Source organism: Myodes glareolus, chromosome 4 (genome assembly GCF_982192425.1).
Source record: "Myodes glareolus chromosome 4, mMyoGla1.1, whole genome shotgun sequence".
Taxonomy (NCBI): domain Eukaryota; kingdom Metazoa; phylum Chordata; class Mammalia; order Rodentia; family Cricetidae; genus Myodes; species Myodes glareolus.
In genome coordinates this window covers 53323602-53345345 of record NC_142029.1, presented here as the reverse complement: position 1 = coordinate 53345345, position 21744 = coordinate 53323602, and the positions used below count along the sequence as shown (strand labels likewise).

Genomic DNA, 21744 nt, shown 5'->3' with positions numbered 1-21744 from the left:
AGAGGCCCATGATGGACAGCCTCCCTACCTCCCAATGGGCTGCAAGGTTGGGCACTGTTCACACGTAGAAAACACCCTTCTCAGTTCAGAGATAAGACAAGCCTCGGTGGTGAATGGAATCCCTAGGGACCTGACTATAATGGTGAACCCCATTAAAGAAACAGGCTCTCTGAATACAGTGGGTGTGATTGCCTATAGATAGCTTGGCATGCATTGCAAATATCAAATAAATAAGCCATTTTCATTGTTGGCTTCTTCTTCAGTTTCTTGATTAGAATTTAACCTCATAAATGTATTAATATAATCCCTCATCAATTTAATCTCTAAAGTTAATTTCCATTGGAGAAAAGCTAGAATCTCCATCCCAGAGATGCCTAGAGATTCTGAACAGAGTTTAGTCTGTAGACTGGATCATTCCATCACTAGTTACCATAATTCAGACATCAGGAAACTCCTGAACTATAATGGGATTTCATTGACCTTTAGAATAGACCTCGTCAGCAAGACTCAATTTTCTCCTGGCTGCCATGTTCCTTGCTGAGGGAGTGTCACAGCAGTTGGAAGAACACCAATAGACAGCTGTCCTCCTCTCCTCAGTTCTCAGGGGCCAGAGGGAGCACTGACCACATCCTGTTCCTGAGGTAGTGCAAAGGAAGAAGTTGCTTCCTTTCCAGCCCACCCTGCAGGCTGGGCAGCAGAAGTTACAGAAATGTGTGGATGGCTGGGTAGAGGAATAGCTGTGGCCAGCCTTGGACAGCTGTAACTACTGTCATAACATCCAACACAGCCAGGGCTTGTCTAGGCAGGTGGCCTAATCCAGACTCAGAGCAGTGTGCGTGCGCGCGTGCGTGCGTGCGTGCGTGTGTGTGTGTGTGGTGCATGTGTGTTATGCATACATACTTTGAGGAACAGATGCCGGCAGACTGGTTCCCATGGAATGCAGAATGGCATCAGCTTGACCCAGGCTGCTGGCAGTCGGGGAGGCTTTGCTGCCAGGACAAGGAGGGTGCAGGAGGATGCTGTGTGATGACTGATGAATGGCCTAAAGACCAGTCTATGCCATCCAGCATGTGCACTTAACTCCCCGCACTAGAGCCCCTGACCCCACATCCCTCATGCCCCAGTGTTCTGAAGTCTCTGGCAATTAGACATAATCCTCGGGAAAGAGACTTAATTCCATGTCCCCAACATACAGAGAAAAGTCTATTTATTGTGCATTCACTACCACAAATTAAAATGTGTTCGAGTGCTGATATCAGAAAAGGAAGGTTCCAGTTAGAATGGTCTGCAATTTCAGGTTAAGTCATGTGTGCTTTGTTCGTTAAGTCCTTACTGTGTGAGTTTCCAAGCAGTCTGCCTGCTTCGTTGTTGTCTAAAGCGAAACAAGGGTAACCGCTGCCATAGACTGGCACAGGATTGGCTAAATACTGCAGGTGCCTTTTCACCCCAAGGGAAGAGATGATGGGACCGATACAGCGAGGTGCTCCTTAGCCAGCAGCATGGGCTTTCAGTACAGTCTGTGGAAGACATGTCACGGACAGGAAACTGCCCCAGGTGGTTCCACCAGCTGCTGCCAGTTCCAGAAGCATCAACTATGTTCCTACGAGCAACTCCATGCAATGTTGGCTTCTTGGGGAATATGAACATGGGGTTCATCTCTGGTAAAGGTTAAATGATACTTTAAATTAGTGTTGCTAAGAATCGCAGTAGGATTTATTGACTGCTCGACTTTCCTTCTCATCTTTCAAATTAAAAAAAGATAGTATACTGTTCAGATCACTGCTTTTATTAGAAAAAAAATATTTGAGGCTGCCAGATGGCACCTATGAATCTCCACTGTGACCCTGGTGTGGTGTTAATGTTCAACAACCAGTGGTTCGGGAGGAAACGCCCAGATTTGTAACACTGGTTGATTTCCACGGAATAAATGCTTACACAATGCCCAATTTGAAGCTACATATGAGATACCTCTGAGCTTCGAGCTCTGAAGAGATGCTGCGGAGCCCATCTTTACAGTGTCGTTATGCCTGAGACATGAGCCATCAGCTCTCTCTCTCAACTGGTACAAGTCTTCTGGGAGGAAGAATGGGACTAAGAGGGAAGTTTCCATCAGGAAGGGTATCAGTCAGGGTCCGCCACTGTGACAGACATCTGAGCAAAACAACTTCAAGATGGTCCTTTGGCCTCACAGCGTGGGAGGTTTCAGTCCATCGAGTCAGGAAAGGTGTGGGAGATCATCACAGCTCTCATCGGGACATTGAGGAAGCAAAAACAAGAGCCTGTGTTCCCTTGCCAGTCTACCTCGGTACTCTCAACCTGGGGACCCTGACCCCTCAGGGGTCCAATGGCTCTTTCATGGGGGTTACCCAAGACCATCAGAGAACACAGATATTTACATTACAATTTATAACGGTAGCAAAATTACAGTTATGAAGTAGAAATGAAAATAATTTTTTGGTTGGGGGGGTCACCACAATGGGAGAACCTGGGTGAAAGGATTGCAGTGTTAGGGAGGTTGAGAACAACTGGTTGACCTGGATCCACAACCACTGTGGGTCTTCCCGCTTAGCTAATCCTCCCTGGAAACACCCAAAGACACACCCAGAGGTGTGCTTTAATGATGGCCTTGCCTAATGATGTTCAATCAACTTGACAATGAAGAGGAACCATCACAAGCTCATGCCTTGTTGACTGGCTATCCAGACACATCGCTTTAAGCCTTGACATTGGATACTGCCTATATGTAAGACAAAAAGGCAATACTCCTGGGGGTTTGAACCTCAATCAATTATCAGTCAACTTGTAAACTTTTTCTTGTGCTTCCATGTCATAGCCATAGTGTTAAAGGAGTTAAGGCCAGAGCCTGAGCCTATCTATTGCTGACAAGCTAGGCTCAGCCACCTGTCCTTACAGGTCAATTAAAGGGAAAAGTAACGGTGAAAAGCTGAGAAAAGAGATGTATTCAGTGTGTCCACAGTGGGGAGAGTGGCAAATGAAGTGGTTAAGTGGTGCCCCAAGTCCATCATCCTGGGGTCTTCATATGAGGTTTGGGTTTAAATGGAAGGCAAGAGATATCCTTAGCTAAAAAGTTCTGTCAAGACATGGTCCCATCCACCATCGTGGTCTGGAGAGTGCTCACAAATCAGAATTGTGTGGAATCCTCCCCAGGAGACAAGCTCCCCCACTGACTGGCACCAGGACCCAGTCTTTTACTTTTCCCAGCAGGAAACCTGGGAAAACTCCAGCTCCTGGGATCCAATATTCCTACAGTCTGATAGCAAAGAGAGGGAGCAAGCGTCCTCTTAGAATATCTTCATTTCTTCTAGAATGGTTACAATATAAGTCAGTGTAGTAGTTAGAGTCGAACTTGGCAAGACCCAGTGACTTTCCATGGCCCAGTTGTTCAGCTCTCTGGGGTGGCTGAGTGAACTCACAGGAGCCACTGAACAGGCATGCGGGAGGAGGCTTGACTGGTACTAGTGATGGGTTCATTTTTGTAGCAGAGCCAGGGACTTCCAAGCTGCGTTGTACACTGGGTATGAACATGATGTGAAACCTGTTAACTGGGGGTAGACCCAGCTTTTTGCTTTCGTCATCTGACCTTCCTCATGGTCTCTCCTCTCTCTAAGCTTCTGTCTTGTCATTGTAATAAGGACAAGGTATTAACCACTTTGTGGAGAGTGAGTCCTGAATGGATTCTCATGTGAAGCGCTAGGCTATCACAGATATGAAAATTGCTGATATGTATTGATTCTTCGACAATGAGGTGCATCATGTTGCATAATTTAAAACAAGAGGAAAAAGAAATACTCTTTCGGAAAGCAAAACCAGAAGCTCAGTGATAATTGTGTGACATCTTCTAATTGTGAAAAATTTCATTATTCTACTCAAGATACCCAACCTAAGCCTTTTTGGATTGATCTGAGGGTATCCTAAAAGCTGGGTTAAAATGCTCCAGTGAGCTTCCAGCCCTTCTGAGACTACTCAGCTTCATCCCAAACTACTCAGGCACCTCACTGGTGTCACAGTTAGGGTGTGACTACGTCTCATAGGCCCATCTGTCTGAACGCTGCGTCTTTGACGAGTAGTGCTGTTCAGAAAGGTTGTAGACTCTCTCTAGAAGGTACAACCTCATGGGAAGGAGCGAGTCACTTGGGGTGGCCCTTGTGGTTTTATGCCCCCTCTCTGCTATCTGACTACAGACACACTGTGACCATACTTCCCACACCCCTGCCTCCAGCCCTTCCGGTCATGATGGATTCTATCTTTTCCTAAACCATGAGCCAAAATCAAGCCCCCTGAAGCTGCATTTGTCAGTTATTCTGTGACAGCAATGGAACGTGTGCATGGTGTGTTTTCTCCTCTGCAGCTTTCTCACAGAGAGTTGCTGGCCTCTCTCTGCTCCCCGCCATGTTACCCTTGTCTCTACTGCCCAGCAATGCAGGGCATGGATTTGGTTTCCACGTTCAGTGCTGACTTTGGAGTGGATCCCAGATCTCAGGACTCTATTCTAACAAAGAGGGGCTCAGTCCTGCTAGTTCTGTTCTACACACACCCTCTTTGAAGAAGGATGGAGAAAAGATACACTTAGTGCCCATTTGTGCAACTGTCCGCTGCCTGGAGATGGTTTTAGCTGCCCTGGGGAGATGCTAAAGCAACAGGATAATGAAGGAGAAATGTCTGAGACTGAACTCAGAGTTGATGGGATTTAATGAAGTGATGTTCATGTAGTGTCTGGCACCTAGTAGGTAGTCAATAATTAATACCTTCCCTGGAACACTGGAGAATTCAGTTATAAATAATTCACTTCTTCCAAGTTTACCTACAGTTATTTTTCACTTCCAGGCAAAATTTGGCAGTTGGATTAATCAAAATTTGCCATGCGTTTTCCTGAAAGTTGAAGTTTGATTTTTACAGAAAATTTTATCAAATGAATTCAGAACCATTGAGATTGCTGTTTATGAAGTTTCCCACCAGAGGGCACAATGGAAAAGCCAATGGCTGCTCAGCCATGGCAGTCAGGTCCTTTCCCTTGCAGGAGTGTCTCATTTTGTACATGTTGGTGTGGAAGCACAGCTTCCTTTCCTCCCTGGTGACAGTTGTCTCTGCCTTTTCAACATCCATCTTAATATAAGTCATACTCCACTCCTCAGGTCTAGGGTGTGATTGACTCTGAAATTCACATGTAATTTTATCTAAATAATTTTATCTAAATGGCTTTTTTACATCTGCTTATTAAAAAAGGCCCACGTCATCTTCCCAGCAGGCAAAGCAATCAGAACTTTGAAACGATTTCGAGATTTGAATTAGGAATAACACATGGAAGCGCCTCTGAGCACATTTGAAATCATCTTTGACTCTGAGTCACTTTAGAGACATCAAAACAGATTCTAGATTTACCAGATTCTGTGGTGCTATGAGTCTGGTTTATATGCAAATCCTTGAACTTTGAGAAAATTTAACATTCTTCCATATTCCAAACAAAATCTATCACCACCAAAATTTAAATATCTGTTCTTTAAATTTGAAGTCTTACATTTTGGGGGGAACTGATCTTCTATTGCTTCCTAAAACTGTGTGTTGGCTTAAGTTAGGGACAGTATTTCCAATACTCTGTCATTTTCAACTGCAGAAGTAAATGAGGATGAAGGCCACCACTAACTTACTCCACCCTTGGGTAACAGTAAAATCATCACCATATTCTTAAATTAAATTCTGTGTAAAGCACTTACTCCTAGGATGTGTTCTTCATTCTGTTTTGGAGGATTTACACAGTGGGGAACTCACTGCACAAAAACATTAAATCTAAACAAGAAAGAGGGAAGGAACTGAAAACAAAATTCTAAGGTATTATATAGTCAACACTTCAAGTCTGAGAATTTACAGTTTATGATCTTCTTTGCCTCCCCCCCCCACTTTTTTTCCTCCCTCCAATTTTGATAGGTCTTTTTAAAAAGCATTTACTTATTTATTATACACACAGCAGTCTGCTGGTGTGTATGCCTAGATCCCAAGACAGGCGTTATAGATGGTTGTGAGTCACCATGTGGTTGCTGGGAATTGAACTCAGGACCTCTGGAAGCACAACTAGCGCTCTTAGCCTCTGGGCCATCTCCCTAGTCCCTCTGTCCCCCTTTTAAAGAGAGAAATCAGAAAATATTTCCTTTAAACTAAAACTGCTTTTCTCAACTAACTCCTCTGCAAGCTGGTGGGTTTTTAGGAACTGTCTTATTAGAGAAAAATTAAACCATAAATTAAAACAGAAGGGTTAAATAGTATTTGATGTCAAAAATCAGAATTTATAAGAGGGGATTTTCTTTCTAGATTAGAATTTTTTACGCAATGACACATCGCAAGCACTCTATCCAGTCTCTTCCCTTCTATGGCGAATGTTTGTTTTGTGTAACAATTGCCAGGATCATTGTTTCAGTGGAGAAGAATGTATCCCAACACATGCTTCTTAAAGGAAGGCTGTACCATTTAACACTTCCCATCCTCTCCCTTTAGGGTGCTACAACCCTATTCTCAGTGTGGAAATTAGCTTTAACGGGACAAAGAACTCACCATAGACAAGGTAAAAGACACAAATTTGGTGTTTCTGGTGAACAATACGGTCCCTAAACAACATTTTATTTTATCTGTTCCCTGGCCCCACACTCTTCTTTTGTTATACTTAACAGACATAATTCTCTCAACTCTCAGAAAACACTGTAAAAGCTTGTTCTTAACTCTTGTAACCCCCAGCCTGGTGCTGGGAGACCCAGCACTGAGGTCATGCCTGAAACCCAACTCTCTCAGTCCTTTCTGGAAACTAGCATTTCGTTTCAACACAAACAGTCAGAGTTTCTTGAAGTCCAGCCACCTCAGCACACACATTCAACTGGAAAATTCCAGGTTATGGAGGAAATCAATTAAGTATCCAATGGTCTCACTTTTTCTTTGAAAATTGGAATAAAAAAGTTTATCTCAGAGTCTTTTTTAAGTCAAAAAATATTCTTGGGCTGCAAAGATAGCTCAGTGGTTAAATGCTTGCTCCACTTGCAATACCCAGCTCCTACACGATGGCTCACAGTTATACACAACATCAGCTCTAGGGGATCCAGTGCCCTCTTCTGTCTCCGTGGGCACCAGCATGAACATGGTTCACAGACATACATATAGGGAAAACACTCAAACACAAAATAGAAGCTTTTTAAGTATTTTGGAAAAAAATAACCATTTCTTGAAAATGTATTTTAGATACTTTTTTGATGATTTTAGTGAATTAAAAATTGTTTTGAAAAATTAATTAACCATCTTATAAACACTATTAACCTTAAAACCAAAAGATATTTTCTGAACCTAAAAATGTTGCCATGTCCTCTTTACCTAGGTGAATGACCCCACAAAGAGGAATTCTTTGAATCAACCCTCCTGTGCACTTCTCAAGCTCAGTGGGGGACGATTAACTAATTCAGCTAACGGTCTCTGCAAATTATTGCAATAAAATGGCACACTGAATGAAGGGCTTTTGGTTGGGGGTGGGTTGTGAGACAGAGTCTTGCTATTTTGCATAGGCTGACCTCAAACTCACTATGTAGCCTAGATTGGCTTTAAACTCTGAGTCATCCTCCTGCCTCAGCTTCACAAGTTCCGTGTCTCTATGTCTACATCTAGAGTTAACATTTTTATGTTAAACAAAATGACCCAGTTTTTATTGTCACAGTGAACAGTTCAGAAGCTTTTCTCTCCAATCCCCGTGAATGTTCCTAAATGCTGATGTTGAGTTTTGTAGGGAATCCTCCAGGTCAGATAATGCTCAGCTCCCTGGGCACACGGGTCTGCGCACAACACTGAACTAAGTTCAGGTCCCCTTCTGGTATGATCCTGACAGGTCCCCGTATGCTATGGTTTTAACTGACCTTGGCACATGCTCATAATTAAATCACACAAAGACTATTAACACTATTCAAAAAATTCTACAGCAAATTTAAATAGCTATGAACAACTCAATCTTTAATTTCATGGAAACTTAAAACAAAAAAATTTCCATTTCATCCTGAATATGGAATCAGAGCATGTGTTTTGGACTGACATTGTGCTGGCTAAGCATGTTCCTTGTAACTTATCCTTCTGGAATCCTGGGAGGGAGGAGAGAAGAGGGTGGGTGGAGATTATTTGACAACCATTAAGAAGATACCTTAAAAGTAGTTGTGTTTTTCTAATATGATAGATGGAAAATTAGTTAAATTTGGAAGGAAACGAAGAAAAACATTTAGGGTGGTTTTGTGTTTTTTCCAACAGAAAACCAATTTCCTTCCCCCTAGAAGTTCAGTGGACATAGTCAAGCTGAACTGCAGGTCAGTGGAAGCGACGGATCAGTTGAGTCTAAGGAGAGCTTAGAGACGGCTCCTGAAACGTGTAATTTGGGCGGTAATTGAGCATGTTAATGTTAGCCAACCGGCATGCTCCGTGTATGTAATTTCCTTTAGAGGAACTAAATTCAGTTTTGAAACGTTTGAGAACATGGTGTTCTGTCACTGATGCTAGACTCTTAGTAACATGAGGTCAAATTCTAGCCTCCACGACAAGCAGCTGAAGTAAAATGGGCTACACCCCGTTTCGAGACTGAAGGTGCTGTGACTGAGGGCAGACTTGCACACAGATGCACACACAGCACATGTGATTTTACTGCGTATCACACCTCTCATAAGTCTCAAGTTTTGTTCGGTTCTGTTTGGGGTGACTGATTTGAAGAGCAGGTTTCAAGGGTGAGTAGGCCTTTAACTCTGTTGGGAAAACACTTGCAGAGTCAGAAACGTGAACAAACGGTTATCCTCCACTTTGACAAATATTAACAGCATTTTGGGAAGGAACCGGACCTCGGTGTTTGTATCCGTACAGCAGATGAATGTTGGCCCTGACTCTCTCTTATAGTTATAAAATGAAAATCCAGTGAGCTGCACAAAAACACTGCTTGTGTGCAGAGGGCAGAGGGCTGGGCAAACAGCACCTTTTCTGTGGTTCTGACCTGCACTGCCTTCCCTTAGACACAGGGAGACCAGGAGGGAAATTAATCTCTCAAGCCTGAGCCATGCACAGTAAACACTCACGTTCTTCCGAATGAGTTTCTCTCTGCTTTCCACTCTGCTAGGATAATGTTTCCCTCTTTCTGCACTCCTAATTCCCCTCCACTGGGATAAGGCTGTAATTGTATTTAGCCCTGTGCGGTGCGGTGTGAAATAATCAGGTCATTGATTTCTGCGGAGGCCCTACAAGAGCTACCGTTTCGCTGCGGATTAACAGTGGCATGGTCACATTCGTGTAAGCTGTTTATCTTTACGTGGAAGAAGCCAAGTTTTGCCTAGGAAAATGAGGGCTTGGTGATAGAATACCAAGTTACTAAAAAAAATCAATAGGAACAAGGAAACTTTGAAAGAGAAGTGGCAGAGAGACTCAGCAGCGATTAGCAGGGGGTGTGGAAGGAAGGGGATGCTGTCACATTGCTTGGCACCTAAGCTGTAGTGAAGGTACAACCTGTAAAAAGATGCTCTGAATTACAGTTAATTAAGGATCAGCAATACAATAGACTACGTCCCAGGCCGCTCTCTCATCTACTCATGACCTTGTCAGTTGTGCAGTTTGGAGAAGACGCAAGTCTCGAGAGAGTTAATATCCATTCCTTAGTAGAAAGGAACTAAAGGGTTAAGTGTGAGCTTTTGAGCAAGCGTGGTACTCAAAGCAGGTATAAACGATTGAGAAAAAGACCAATTGGGAGGCGAATTAATGGAGACTTTCCAAGCAGCCGTGGAGTCCAGCTTCTAGTGCTGGTCTCACAAGGCCAGATGTCAGGACACAGAAGAAGTGGAAAAAGACCATCACACAAGAGATTCCATCTACAACAGGCCTAATGACTTTGGGGAGTTCACTTACCTAAAAGGGAGCCAACTTTCAACCAGTATGGGACAGAGGGCGCCGTGGAAAATATGTTATACTCTATATTAAGAAAGGGACCATATAAAATATTTATAATACAGAAATTCTGTTTTCAAAGAACAGGTTTTTTTTTTGTAGTTTTAGGTTTATAAAGAGTAGAACAGGAAGGATTCTAAATATGATCATATCCCCTGAGGCTGGTCTCACTGTGCATCTTGCACTATCTGGTCCACTTGTTACAGCTTCCAGCCTAATGCTGATACATTACCGCTGACTAAAGCTCATAACTGACGCTAGGATCTGCTTTGTGTCTTATACATTCTATGTAGGTACTTCATCTCGAGATTCCTTGAGTTTCTCTTATAAATTAATGAAATGTTTGGCATAAGTCTATAAAACAAATTAGAAGATCTCTCAAAACACTTTATAACTTCCTTGCTATTGCACCAAAAATTAGAAAACCATTCTAACAAAGCAACATTGGGACATTTTTATAGAAGTAAATATATGCTGCTTTATATTGAGGGAAATCTTGAAGATCAAGTGAGTTTGCTACAGTGAAAGTGTGCAAGGCACTGGTTGACACGCAAAAAGTTTTTAAAGAACGCAAGAAAATGTCAGTGCTGTACTTTATAATTTCTCTTTTAAATTTTGTTTTGTTTGAGGCAGGGCCTCAAGTAGCCAAGCTCTTTAACTGTCTATGTAGCTGAAGATGACCTTAAAGTTTTGGCCCTCCATTCTTTGATTTATAAGTTCTAGATCACAGGCCAGGGCTACCACACCCTGCTTTGTATTTAAAATCTCTTTTATGTGGTAGAATTTACTTGAAGAGAGACAACAAATGCACTCTTAGTACACCAAGAAAACCATTGGTTAATAGCCTCAGAAAGTACTAGAACTTGCAAGAAAAGTATAGTTAAATAGAACAAAATCACCCTTACATTTTACAGGCAGGAGAGGCAACTGAAAGGCAAGAGGTTGAGAGTCCTACAGAAACACAGACCTGAGGCACCTGCTTTCTAACAGCGGTGACCTTCAAGAGTGCATTTGCTCATCAATGCTGAGCAATGACATCACCATTGTAGTCGTGACTCCCTTGATCAAGTGGGTTGCCTATAGGAAATGATCTTTCCACCTGTCTCTCAAGCAGTGAAGATTCACAGGCAAGAGTGAAAGAGGCCAGTAAACCTCTCAGAACTGTAGTTAAGATTGACTTCTAGTCTTTTTATTGGGACCATTTGAATTTAATGACATCGGAATGTAATTGCTAAGTCAGGTTGAATGCTTCCCACACCTGAAGTGCTAAAACCCGTGGACCAGAACACTGAATGTGTTTCCCTGTGATGCTTCTCTGTGCCAAGCTAGCAGTGTTCTACCAATTATCTCCTCCATAATGTACACACACTATTATGCCTAGACAGGAGTCGTACAAATCCTGTGGCTGTGAATCATAAAATCAGCTGATTTGGTTTAGTTTTCGTGGTTTCTGAATACTATGGATTAAATATTGGTTGAAATTATTTCCATGTTTATAGTCTGCATTTAGTAAATCCTAAGAAAATTATTAAATTTGGGAACGTGGAACATTTTAGTGTCAGTGGGAGTCGCCTTGGGTCCCTTGTGAAGATGCAAACATGGGCTCAAGAGGTCCGGGCACCACCCGAGACTGCGCATGTCTAACAAACTCCTGATGCTGATGCGTTGGAGGTTCAAGGATGCAATTTCACTTCCATGTATGGGCTTGACATACTCCAGAACCAGTGACATTTCATAAAAGCCACTAAACCATCGGAGCCTTGGGTGCCTGCCTTCAAAGGGGCAGCCAAGGACAGAAACAACTATCTGCGCTCATTCTGGTGAGATTAAAACGAGACAATGAAGAGAGAATGCTCAGTTAGGGCTAAGCACTCAGAAGACGCGCCCAGAGCTAGAGGAAGCCACTTCTCTTTTTTTTTTCCCATCTGTTTGACAACGAGGGCATGTAGAGCACTCACATATTTCCACTGATTCTGTTCTCATTGGCAGTTTAATTACTGACCCCTGAAAAGTAAGGGCAATAGAAGGTCAGCCTAGTAGGAAGCACAGGGAAGAACGAGGAGGGCTACTGTGTGAGACTCAGACTGCGATGTATTTGACCGTCAAACCAACAGTGAGAAGGTTGTGTGGTCTGCTTCTTCCTTGGGATTCTAGGCTACTTGTCTGCAAGGGGTGGGGGAGCGCAAGCGAGTGAGCACGGTCCGGTCTGATGACTTGTGGATCTATGGAGACAGCTCTCCAGGAAAACCATTAATGCATTACAGCTCTGCTTTAGTCCAGAAAGAAAAGGGAATATAAAAGCTGGGGACAGTGGTGGGGGCATCACTTAATTTGCATTAAGGGGTGTGCTCCTATCATAAGGCTTCATATGTGGCAGCAGGGTCCTATAGCAAAGCTTCGTACAAGTCTCAGTTTTCATATATGGAAGGCTCTTAGCAGGAAATGTGCTACGTGTCACACTAATGATAAATCAGGTATCCAGGCTTAGAGACAGCTTTCAGAGAAGGTCAGTCCTCCGGGCACAGAGGCAGTCTTCAGATAAGGTCAGGTAGAGAGCTGGACGCCTCGCTGGGGAGGGAGTCCGCCATGTTGCTGACCTTCGGAGAGAGCTGCCAGGCCAAGGTAGATTGCAACCTCCGACCAGCAAGGCCTCCCAACAGGTTGAAGTCAGAAATTTATGTTTGATGAGGATGGCCTTTATTTCTCTTCACCTGAACACGGCTCACATTGCCCCTAGGGAAGCACCAGAATCAAACTCTAGCACTTCCTGCCTGTTCTCTTACTATCTACCATGGCTTTCTTATGCTTGTCTACATAGTCTTGCCAAAGGGGGAGGGGTGGCTCTTTAAGAGTAGTCTCCAACTACGACCCTCCGACCCTCCGACCTCCGGTCAGCTGAGCCATATCTAAACTTCAGAACACAGGTGTCAAGATGTGGCCTGGCACTGCCTCCCCACCATGGTTAACTGCTGTCTGTCCTCTGGCCTCCTTGAATAGCAGCCATGAGCGCTCTGCAGAGCTGCTGCTGGCCTCTGCTGGGGTGTCTTATCTGATAGGATATCCACTCCTGGATCCCTGTTTGGCTTTCTCTGGAGCAGTGTAAGGTCTCAGGTCAGCGGTCACATCCCCAGAAGCCTCTCTCGTCCCTGGCGTGTTTCTGAAGCCCTACTCCTCTGAGTACATGCCCAAGTCACAGTCAAAAGTCACAGCCAATCATGACACACGCGAGGCAGCCCATTTTCGTTACGCCAGTCAAGCAGTCAGAGGGTGGAGGTCTCCTGACAACTTTAAGAGGGAACCAAAAACTCCCCAGGAGAGCCCTGCTTAAACCGCTGAGTCATGGAGGCTGTTTGAAGACGCCGATAATTGGAAGTTGAAGGTTATTACATGGAATAGAGATGAATATAATCTCCTTTATTTTTTCCTACTTTTTATCCGAATGTGTGTGTGGGGGTGTGTGTGTAAGCATTACTACATATACTGTAACTTTTCTATCAAATTTTTGTTAAATGAGAAAAAAAAACAGATTTAACATTTTAGGGTGCTAGAGGATAAGAGAAAGGCTTGGGCTATTTCATTTACTAGGGATCCCTAGCTAGAAGCCTTCAGCTACATCGCTCTATGGAAGGGCTCTTCCGACAAAACCTCACTCAGGATGCTTTTTAATAATTTACGCACTTTTCTTTCATGATTAGACACTGCTCTTGCTCCACCCCAGCACTTTTCCATAACATCCTTCAGTGCTTCCAATATTTCTTTTGCCAATTTGGAGTCAGATTTCACTTTTCTTTGGGAGTTCTTTTTTTTTTCTTGTTTCCTGGCTCCGGCAGTTTTAGCTCCAGCACCACGCAGGCAGCAGGGGAATGAAACTAGAACATCCATGTGTGCTCTCTGCCACCTCCGAATTGCCCCTCTGATGTTCCCCATCGTCTCTTCCTCCCACCTTTTGTTTCTCTCCCCATCCGTGCCCCTCTCCTCTCTCCTGCCAGCAGCAGAATCTGTGCCTGCTTCGATATGGAGAGAAGGAACCACCCTGCCACAGCCTGTGCAGTCGCTCACAGATTAGAGATCATGTTTCTTACTCAACTGTGTCTGGGAAGGGATATGTTTGTTTTCCCCCTTGATACCAGAGATAGCTACTCCAAGCAGCTCAGAATCCAGAGTAAATGAACGCAACCGTGAGGCCCAGGCCTGGTAGCCGGGCCCAACAGGCCTCCCTGAGCTACTTTCAAAGTCCAAGAGGGAGAGCAGTCCAGATGGTCTCAAGAGGTGGAGAGGAGGTGGCTGACAAGAAAGGACCCGGAGAAGCGAAAACAAAGAGAAGTGCGGATGGAGGAAAGAGGGAAAACAGGGGCTTTGGGACTTGTAAGAGTGAACCTGGGGATCCTGGCAAACCCTCCCTTGGCACTTGTGCCTCTCTACTGCTGCCTGCCAACCCCAACTGTTCTCATCAAAACACACAGAGGAAAAGAATAAAAGAAGAGTTTCCCAGGATTGGAAATGAACCGCAGGGTAACAAAGCGGAATTCTCTATGCCCATTAAATAGCTCCTTCTCCTTATCCCTTTCATGTTCTTGTTAACGTAGTTGATACATGCAAGAGGCTATACAGAAGATGCATTATACATCATAATAATATACTAGATGGTGTACCTGGGGAAACGCCAGCTTATGACTCAGTACATTGTGCTTAATATATATTTCCTTTGTGTTTCTTTCAGTGTCTTTCTTGCCTTTTCCTCCAAGAACTGATCATGGCACTGGATTCTGTGTTTTTAGTCCCTTACTTAATACACGTTTGCACACATATCTTTACATCCACATGTGCATGTCTTCATAGTATTCAGTGTTCATCAGTAACAAACAATGATGCTATAGCAAATGTGCCCATTTCACATAGTATTCTTGAGATTCATCTATGCCGTCATAGATAACGTTACTGCTTTTCCCTGCTGTGATTTTTTTATATTGTGATTTTTTTAAATTTACTTGTTTATATGCCTACTGATGGGGTCTAAATTGTATCAAGTTTCTACTTGACCACTGAAGCCACAAATCTCCTCATGTACACACTCTCTCTTCTGTGTGTGTGTCCATGGGGATCCGTAAGAAAAATATAGGATATGTAGTTATGTACAAAATACAATTTTAATAAATGTGAAATGTTTGTATATTCATAAATATATTGTAGTAAATTTAGATGAACAAATTAAGAACTAGTGATTTCTAAAGAATAATATAGCCGGAGTCTTTCTGTATAAAGTACTAAAATCTAAGAAGCTGAGGTAACTAAGACTAATCAGTAGTAGTCAGTTATGGACATAGATTATGGGTCATTCCAATAGAACTGAGAGCTAAGAAATCCAGCGAGCAATACCTGGAAGAAACGCAAGGCTAGCTAATAAACGGTATCCCCCAAATCAGCTGTACACTTGAGATGAAAAATTTAACTGGAAACCTACTGTCAACCAGAACCGAAACTGTTGCCCCAGTGAACTCACTAGAATCAGCATATGTTTAGAGTAGTTAAGAGAAAGGTACCGTAGGAGTTATTGGCAGAGGAGGGCTTATTAAAAAATGCATACAAAACAGCTAAGCGCTCTGCAACCTGAGAGATGCACTTGCAAGCCATGCAAGTGAGTGCAGATTAGGCCACATGCAAAGAGCTCGAAACAGTTTGTGAGAAATGGACAAAGCAGCTCAGGTGGAAAAAGGGATTGTAAAGGCACAGCCACCCAACAATCAGAAGGTCACACGTGACGGCCACGCTGCAATTTCACTGTACCTTTTGGATTGTGAAACATTAAGAGGAAAAAAATGGTAACATGACTTTGGAAAGTGGTTTTGATGTTATTTTGTGAAAACCTGAGTGGTTATTTTAGATTTACAACCCTTCACTTCCACGCCTCAGTCGACAGGACAGATGGCCATTAAGTCTGGGAACAAAAATGCATAATAACTACTGTATTGTCACTTCCTTCCCACACAAGATAAAGCGATAGTATGTGTATTTCCAGACTTTATGGCTGCTCTCAGTGTATTCTGAAGAAGTCTTCAGTCTTAACTAAATACAGACTCCCATAAAACCCTAACTGTGGCAACTATGTCTTTGCCTGGACGTTTAGAAAACTAAGGTTCTTTTCCTTTTTCTTCCATACGGATTGTAGCTCCCTGAAGGATCTGATGAAATGGGGAGATCTGTGCAGGCTCTCGCCTATAAAAATTCACAGCTAACTCAAAGACCTTCACTCCTCCCTGAAGCCTTTGTGCATGGCCGCAGGGTTCCTGTTGCTCAAGTTGAGGGCTCATCTCGAATTTATTCCCTTCCTAGGGTTAGTGTTTAAAGACACAAATAAGCATTAGCTTTTTCCCTCTGAGCTGCCAACTTCACATTTAGCTTCTCAGGGACCAATGTGCCCCTTCTTTAGGGCTAAGGAGTCAGTATTTGGGGGTTGCTGGGACTCAACCTATCAGTAAATCTAAAGGTCCCCAGGTGAGTCGCATGTCTTCTCAGAGGGCAGCAACAAGCATCCATGAGGCCCCGGTCAGGATTGTGTCTCCTTGGCAAGACTGCCGGGCATCTTAATATTCTGTGTATATTAAGGATGCCTATGGGGAAATCAGTCCTGAGGAATGTTGGCATGCATAATGTAAACAACCTCATATTTATGAATACAGGTTGTCCCGGGTGAATTATCAAGAGTCCAGTAACATTAAAAACGTAAAGTATATTCTAGCATCCTTCTAGCTGCCTCCAGTGAGAGACGGATGGTTTGGTTTCTTCTACGCAATCATATTTACAGCTAATTCTTAAATACCCAGATTTCATAATCATTAGCTCTAATGATAAATGTATGAACTTGAAATCACTGGCGTTCTAGTCTACCAGGCAGGTGCAGTAACTCAATGTAGAACGCGAGTACTGTACCGAGTGGTATTAGGAGGATAAGGGACTGCCAGGAGTATGCACTCTGGGGTCTGGCAGGCTCTACCATTCACTACTATTTGATTACTGCGTAGCTTTGAGAAAGTCTCAGACTTGGCAGCCTTGTACACAAACATAAATAACAACAGCGGTTATCTCGTGAGGTTATTATGATGATGAAATGAGATGACATGTGTGAAAAGCTTATGTCATCACCTGGCATAAGAGAACAAATTCAAAATGCTAGCTATTCTTTCTATGAATATTTCTGGTATTGTGCAGCTGGTTTAAATCCTTCACCAACAGAGAAACTAAAGCGAATACTCGTCTCATTGCTCTTCTAAAAGTATCTTGGGCCAGCAAGATGGCTCAATGAATAAAGGTGCTAGTCGTCAAGTCTACCAACCACGATTCGATCCCTGAAATTCACATGTTGGAAGAAGAGACTAGAGCCATGGTGTGTGGGAGTCTACACACACACACACACACACACACACACACACACACACACAGTTTAAAGTTTAAATGAAGTTATGCCACCTGGGGTGATAATATTCTACTCCAAAAGCCATAGACTACCAAATAAAAATCATCATAGTCGGAGGCAAGGGAAACTTCCTTTTGAGTTATTGGTCAAGGAGGGGAGTCTAATAGACACCCCATAAACAATACAGGCAGTACTCTGTATTTTTGTTGCCTCCTGGAATTTGAAGGTAAGTCTCTATTGCTGAAGATAGCACATACTTTAGACACAGGAACTGAATGATTCAGCTGGGTCTGATGTGGAAACCTTCCTAAGGATGAGCTCTTGTAGTACCAGAAGGTGCTATGCAGGATTCCAGAGAAGAACAGTAATCAATAGCCCCAACTAGCTGTGAAGCCTTGATCCACAAGAGTGACCAGGATGGCAAGATATTCAGGGTACAATAGTGGCACTTATATCTTGGGGGTAACCAAAAACTTTTTTATTGCTCAATAGGACGGAATTAATGCCTAATACTGTACACCTAGTTGACTAGGCATGGTTGGAGACGTCATGGTCCATAAAGGAGAATCTACTCCTCTTTCTTAAACCATTTCCCTAATCTAATGTAACTTCTAAGTGCGTTATAAATACTTAGCCTTACACCCACAGAAGAGTATAGCTTTCTTTCCTCATCAAAGCAGCTTGGATTTTACAGCGAGTGGAGATCTTTATAGAAATCTACAACTTGTCGAAACCCAGCGAACAACTGACTGTGGGCTGCACAAGCCCAGCAAGTAAATCCACAACAGGACTCGTACACTTGAGGCTCAGGGAAGTTTGTAGAACATGGGGTGGAAAGACTGTAAGAATCAGAGGACTAGGGCGTCCACTGCATCTTATGATGAGACACCAAACCCACCAAACCCATAATCTCAAAAATATGGTCATTTAAATAATGTCTACACAGTGACAACACCAGTTAACACACCAACGTGAATGGAGGGAATCTCACAGGCCACACCTCTGGGTGGAGAGCTACGTGCAATTAGTGGCTGCTGTTAGAAAGAGATTCAGTCTTCTCCTTGGACAAGCCCCTGATAGGTTATCCAATCCCCAGTGGTCAGTACTAAACACAGATACACATGAGCAATATAAAATGGGGGCCAGGCAGTGGTGGCGCGCACGCCTTTAATCCCAGCACTCAGGAGGCAGAGGCAAGCAGATCTCTGTGAGTTCAAGGCCAGCCTGGTCTACAAGATCTTGTTCCGGGACAGACTCAAAAGCTACAGAGAAACCTTGTCTTCGAAAAACCAAACCAAACCAAAAAAAAAAAAAAAAATGGATTCAGCAAGTTATATCTATCTATTCATATGTACATATATGAAAGAAAGATGAGGTCATGAACTTGGGAGAGAGATGGGGAGACACAGGAGAAGCTGGAGTGGGGAGGGAGTTTTAAAAGATGTAAATATGGTACTTGTGTATAAAATCTTAAAAAAAATTAAAAAGAAAGCAGCCTGCAAGACTTTTGTGACTCCTATTACGTATGGTTTAAACAAAGAGCGCAGTTTTGAAGATCTTCCGAGAACTACACTTTTCCTCAAATCACTACTTAAATTTTCGGTTATGTACATAGCATCCATTAGAAGAAGTCAAGTACAGTGAAATACACCTTGAAGCTCAGCTCTTGGGAAGCTGGAGGACTGTGACAAGTTCGAGGCTAGACTTTTCTACAAAGCAGATTCCAGGCTAACATTGGCTAACCTGAATGGATTACACAGTGATCCTCCCCTGCCCCCCATTAAATCTTAATTGCAGTAAGTGAAAATGACCATATGTCTTAAATTGGAATATTCTGGGAAAAGCTATATCATGCACACCATACATGGTTCCTTCTACTTTTTATGGACTATTTCAGATCTAAGAAAAAATAGAGGTTTTTAAGAAATTAAAGTTTAAAATGTAAATATATGTAAATATACATAAAATTAGATGTAAAAAGGGAACAGGATATTAATGAAAACTAATTATGCTATAATTAAGTACTGTCTAGTTGTTTTGAAACTTCATCCATTATAAAACTCAGATCCCCATAATACAAAAACCATTAAAATTGATGTTTGCTGTGACCTAACAAATACATGTCGAGAGGCCATATATCTCAGAACCCTCTGTGAGTCTGGCACGGTGCCTAGGGGTGTAGGGAGGTCAAGAGCTACACTCTGCTGGGTCAGGAGCTAAGCTTTGGAGTTCTGTCTTGACCATGGCCCTGCTTCTCACTGATGATAACAGTGGCCTAATTAGTCAGCCTGTCAAGATGCTTTCTCTTCAGACTGAGAAGATTTAATGACGTTCACTGATTTTTAAGGCCCTTACCAGTTTCAAAATTTGCATATTGAGCTCCTGCATACACACACAGGTCATGAAGGCCTCCCAGAACCTCTCTGTGAAGGACCAGGTGCACTGTACTTGTCAGGTCACAGGCAGGTTAAGGGCCACTAAGAGTCTACATGTGATGAGTTTTCACTCACGCAGGCTTCCACTGGCAGCTAAAATCTCCAGCTGCTGCCCCACCTTAGCCATGCTATGCATTTTCACAGACTACAGAGATCAGTTGTTCTAACTCTAACTAAACAAGTGTTCATCACAGACTCTCCCTGCTATCGGGTTTGTTCGAGGAGCCCTGAACACCTCCTCGGCTTTGGCGGGTACACACAGAACACCTCATAAGAGAAAGGCTGGAGGCGAGACTGGTGTGTACGCTCAGCATCACTTTCTTGGTTAGAGTATTGAGAAATGCAGAGAGTAAAACAATAAATAAATAAACAAGCAAACAGTAGAGTTGGCACGTCTCCCGGTTTAAGGCGGGTACATCATCACAGCCACAACAGCTGAGATTATCTGCAGAGGATTATCATTTTCATGTCAGAGTAGACTAGACACAGTTTACCGTGTTGGACCTTATTTTGCTTTATGGTGAGCTGTCTGCCAGAGTCGCTGCAGTTAGACTTTGGACCAGTGGCGTAACCAATAAATATACTGAGAAACAAAATAGCTCAGATTCTACAGAGCGGCAACCACAAAGTCACACCAGCCATTTACAATTCTGCTGGAATTTGAGTTACCTGCTTCAAACTCCTTGCTCATAAATTTCCCTTTAGAGGAAAAGGCTTGGCATATCATCACTGCTACATTTCTGTCAAATATAGGTAAGGACTAAAAAGGTGATGGAAAATGCATTGAGACCATATCTATTACTCAAGTTAAATAGGAATGTGGTTGGCTTTTCATAACTCAGGCCAAGTGGGCCATACACCCTAAATCCGAAGCACACACTCACAGAGAAAATCCAGTCATCTAGTAGCAGTTTGGTGTGCTCTGAAGCCTTATGTTTGTCAGGAGATACAGAAATGTTGGACCAGGGCTGGAAGAAATCTAGGAAGATGTGATGTCTGAGGATGTCTGGTACTCTGTGGTGGGAGGCTTGCCTAACATGTTAGATCCCACCATGGTAATTCAACAAAACAGCTACAACACAAACCAAGTAAAACAAACCCAAATGAGATGCACCAAAAGAAAACACACTTGGTCCAAGAAGCAAGAGTCCAGGACTCTAAGATCCTGTCCCAGACTGATGCATTCCAGCCACCAAGAGCTCAGGTTCCAAATGTCACTTACCCTATGACCACACAGGAGATGGCTGTTCCCAAGAAGGCGTATGTTAAAATGGATCCCAGGTTTTGAAAAAAGTGTCTCTGGGGAGAAACAGAAAATACTTCATAGAGTACATCTGTGTTTCTTACTGAAATAGGACGTAAGAATAAGTCTGGCCCCTCACAGCCTCCCCTTCTCTCAGTATTAAAGCAAATCTTATAACCTCATCCTGAGATTTACTTCACCTGAGTATGAAGCTTAGCAAGTGATCTCTCCACAAATAAGGAGAAAAGAAAAGCAACAGCAACAAAAAAAAAATCTGAATGATGACAGCAGGGGAAAGATAACCCACAGAACCACCTAGAGCCCAGAAGAAGGAACAGGCTGGGCCATGAATGGTCAGGGCTCTGGGACAATTACTTAATCGAGACACAGTTGTCAAGAAGGGTTTTGTAGAAACAACACCTTTAACTTTAAAAATATTATTCTAAGAGACTTCAATGACATCTGACTTTTATAGAATAGTCTGCGTTCTCCTCGCCACACATCTTCTGGATTACAAGCAAACACTAAAATCCTAACTAAATAAACACTTCATGACTCGAATATGAAAAGATGTCTAGCACTGATGTAGGGTCTGATGAAGGATGACCCGCGAAAATCTAATCAGAATCCTTGCAAATGCTTGCTTAGGGATACTCCCTTCCAGACTGAGTGAGAGCTGAGTAGCCAGGGTTGACAGCAAGAGG

At 43.0% G+C, this 21744-nt stretch overlaps 1 protein-coding gene across 1 annotated transcript in view; it reads right to left on the bottom strand.

Annotated features, from left to right (window-relative positions):
* Window positions 1–21744, bottom strand: part of Slc9a9 (solute carrier family 9 member A9) — a 551770-nt gene that overhangs the window by 488570 nt on the left and 41456 nt on the right. The window contains exon 4 of the mRNA XM_048452510.3: window positions 21020–21096. Within this exon, the coding sequence (XP_048308467.3) occupies window positions 21020–21096 (77 nt within the window). The remainder of the gene's footprint in view (window positions 1–21019; window positions 21097–21744) is intronic.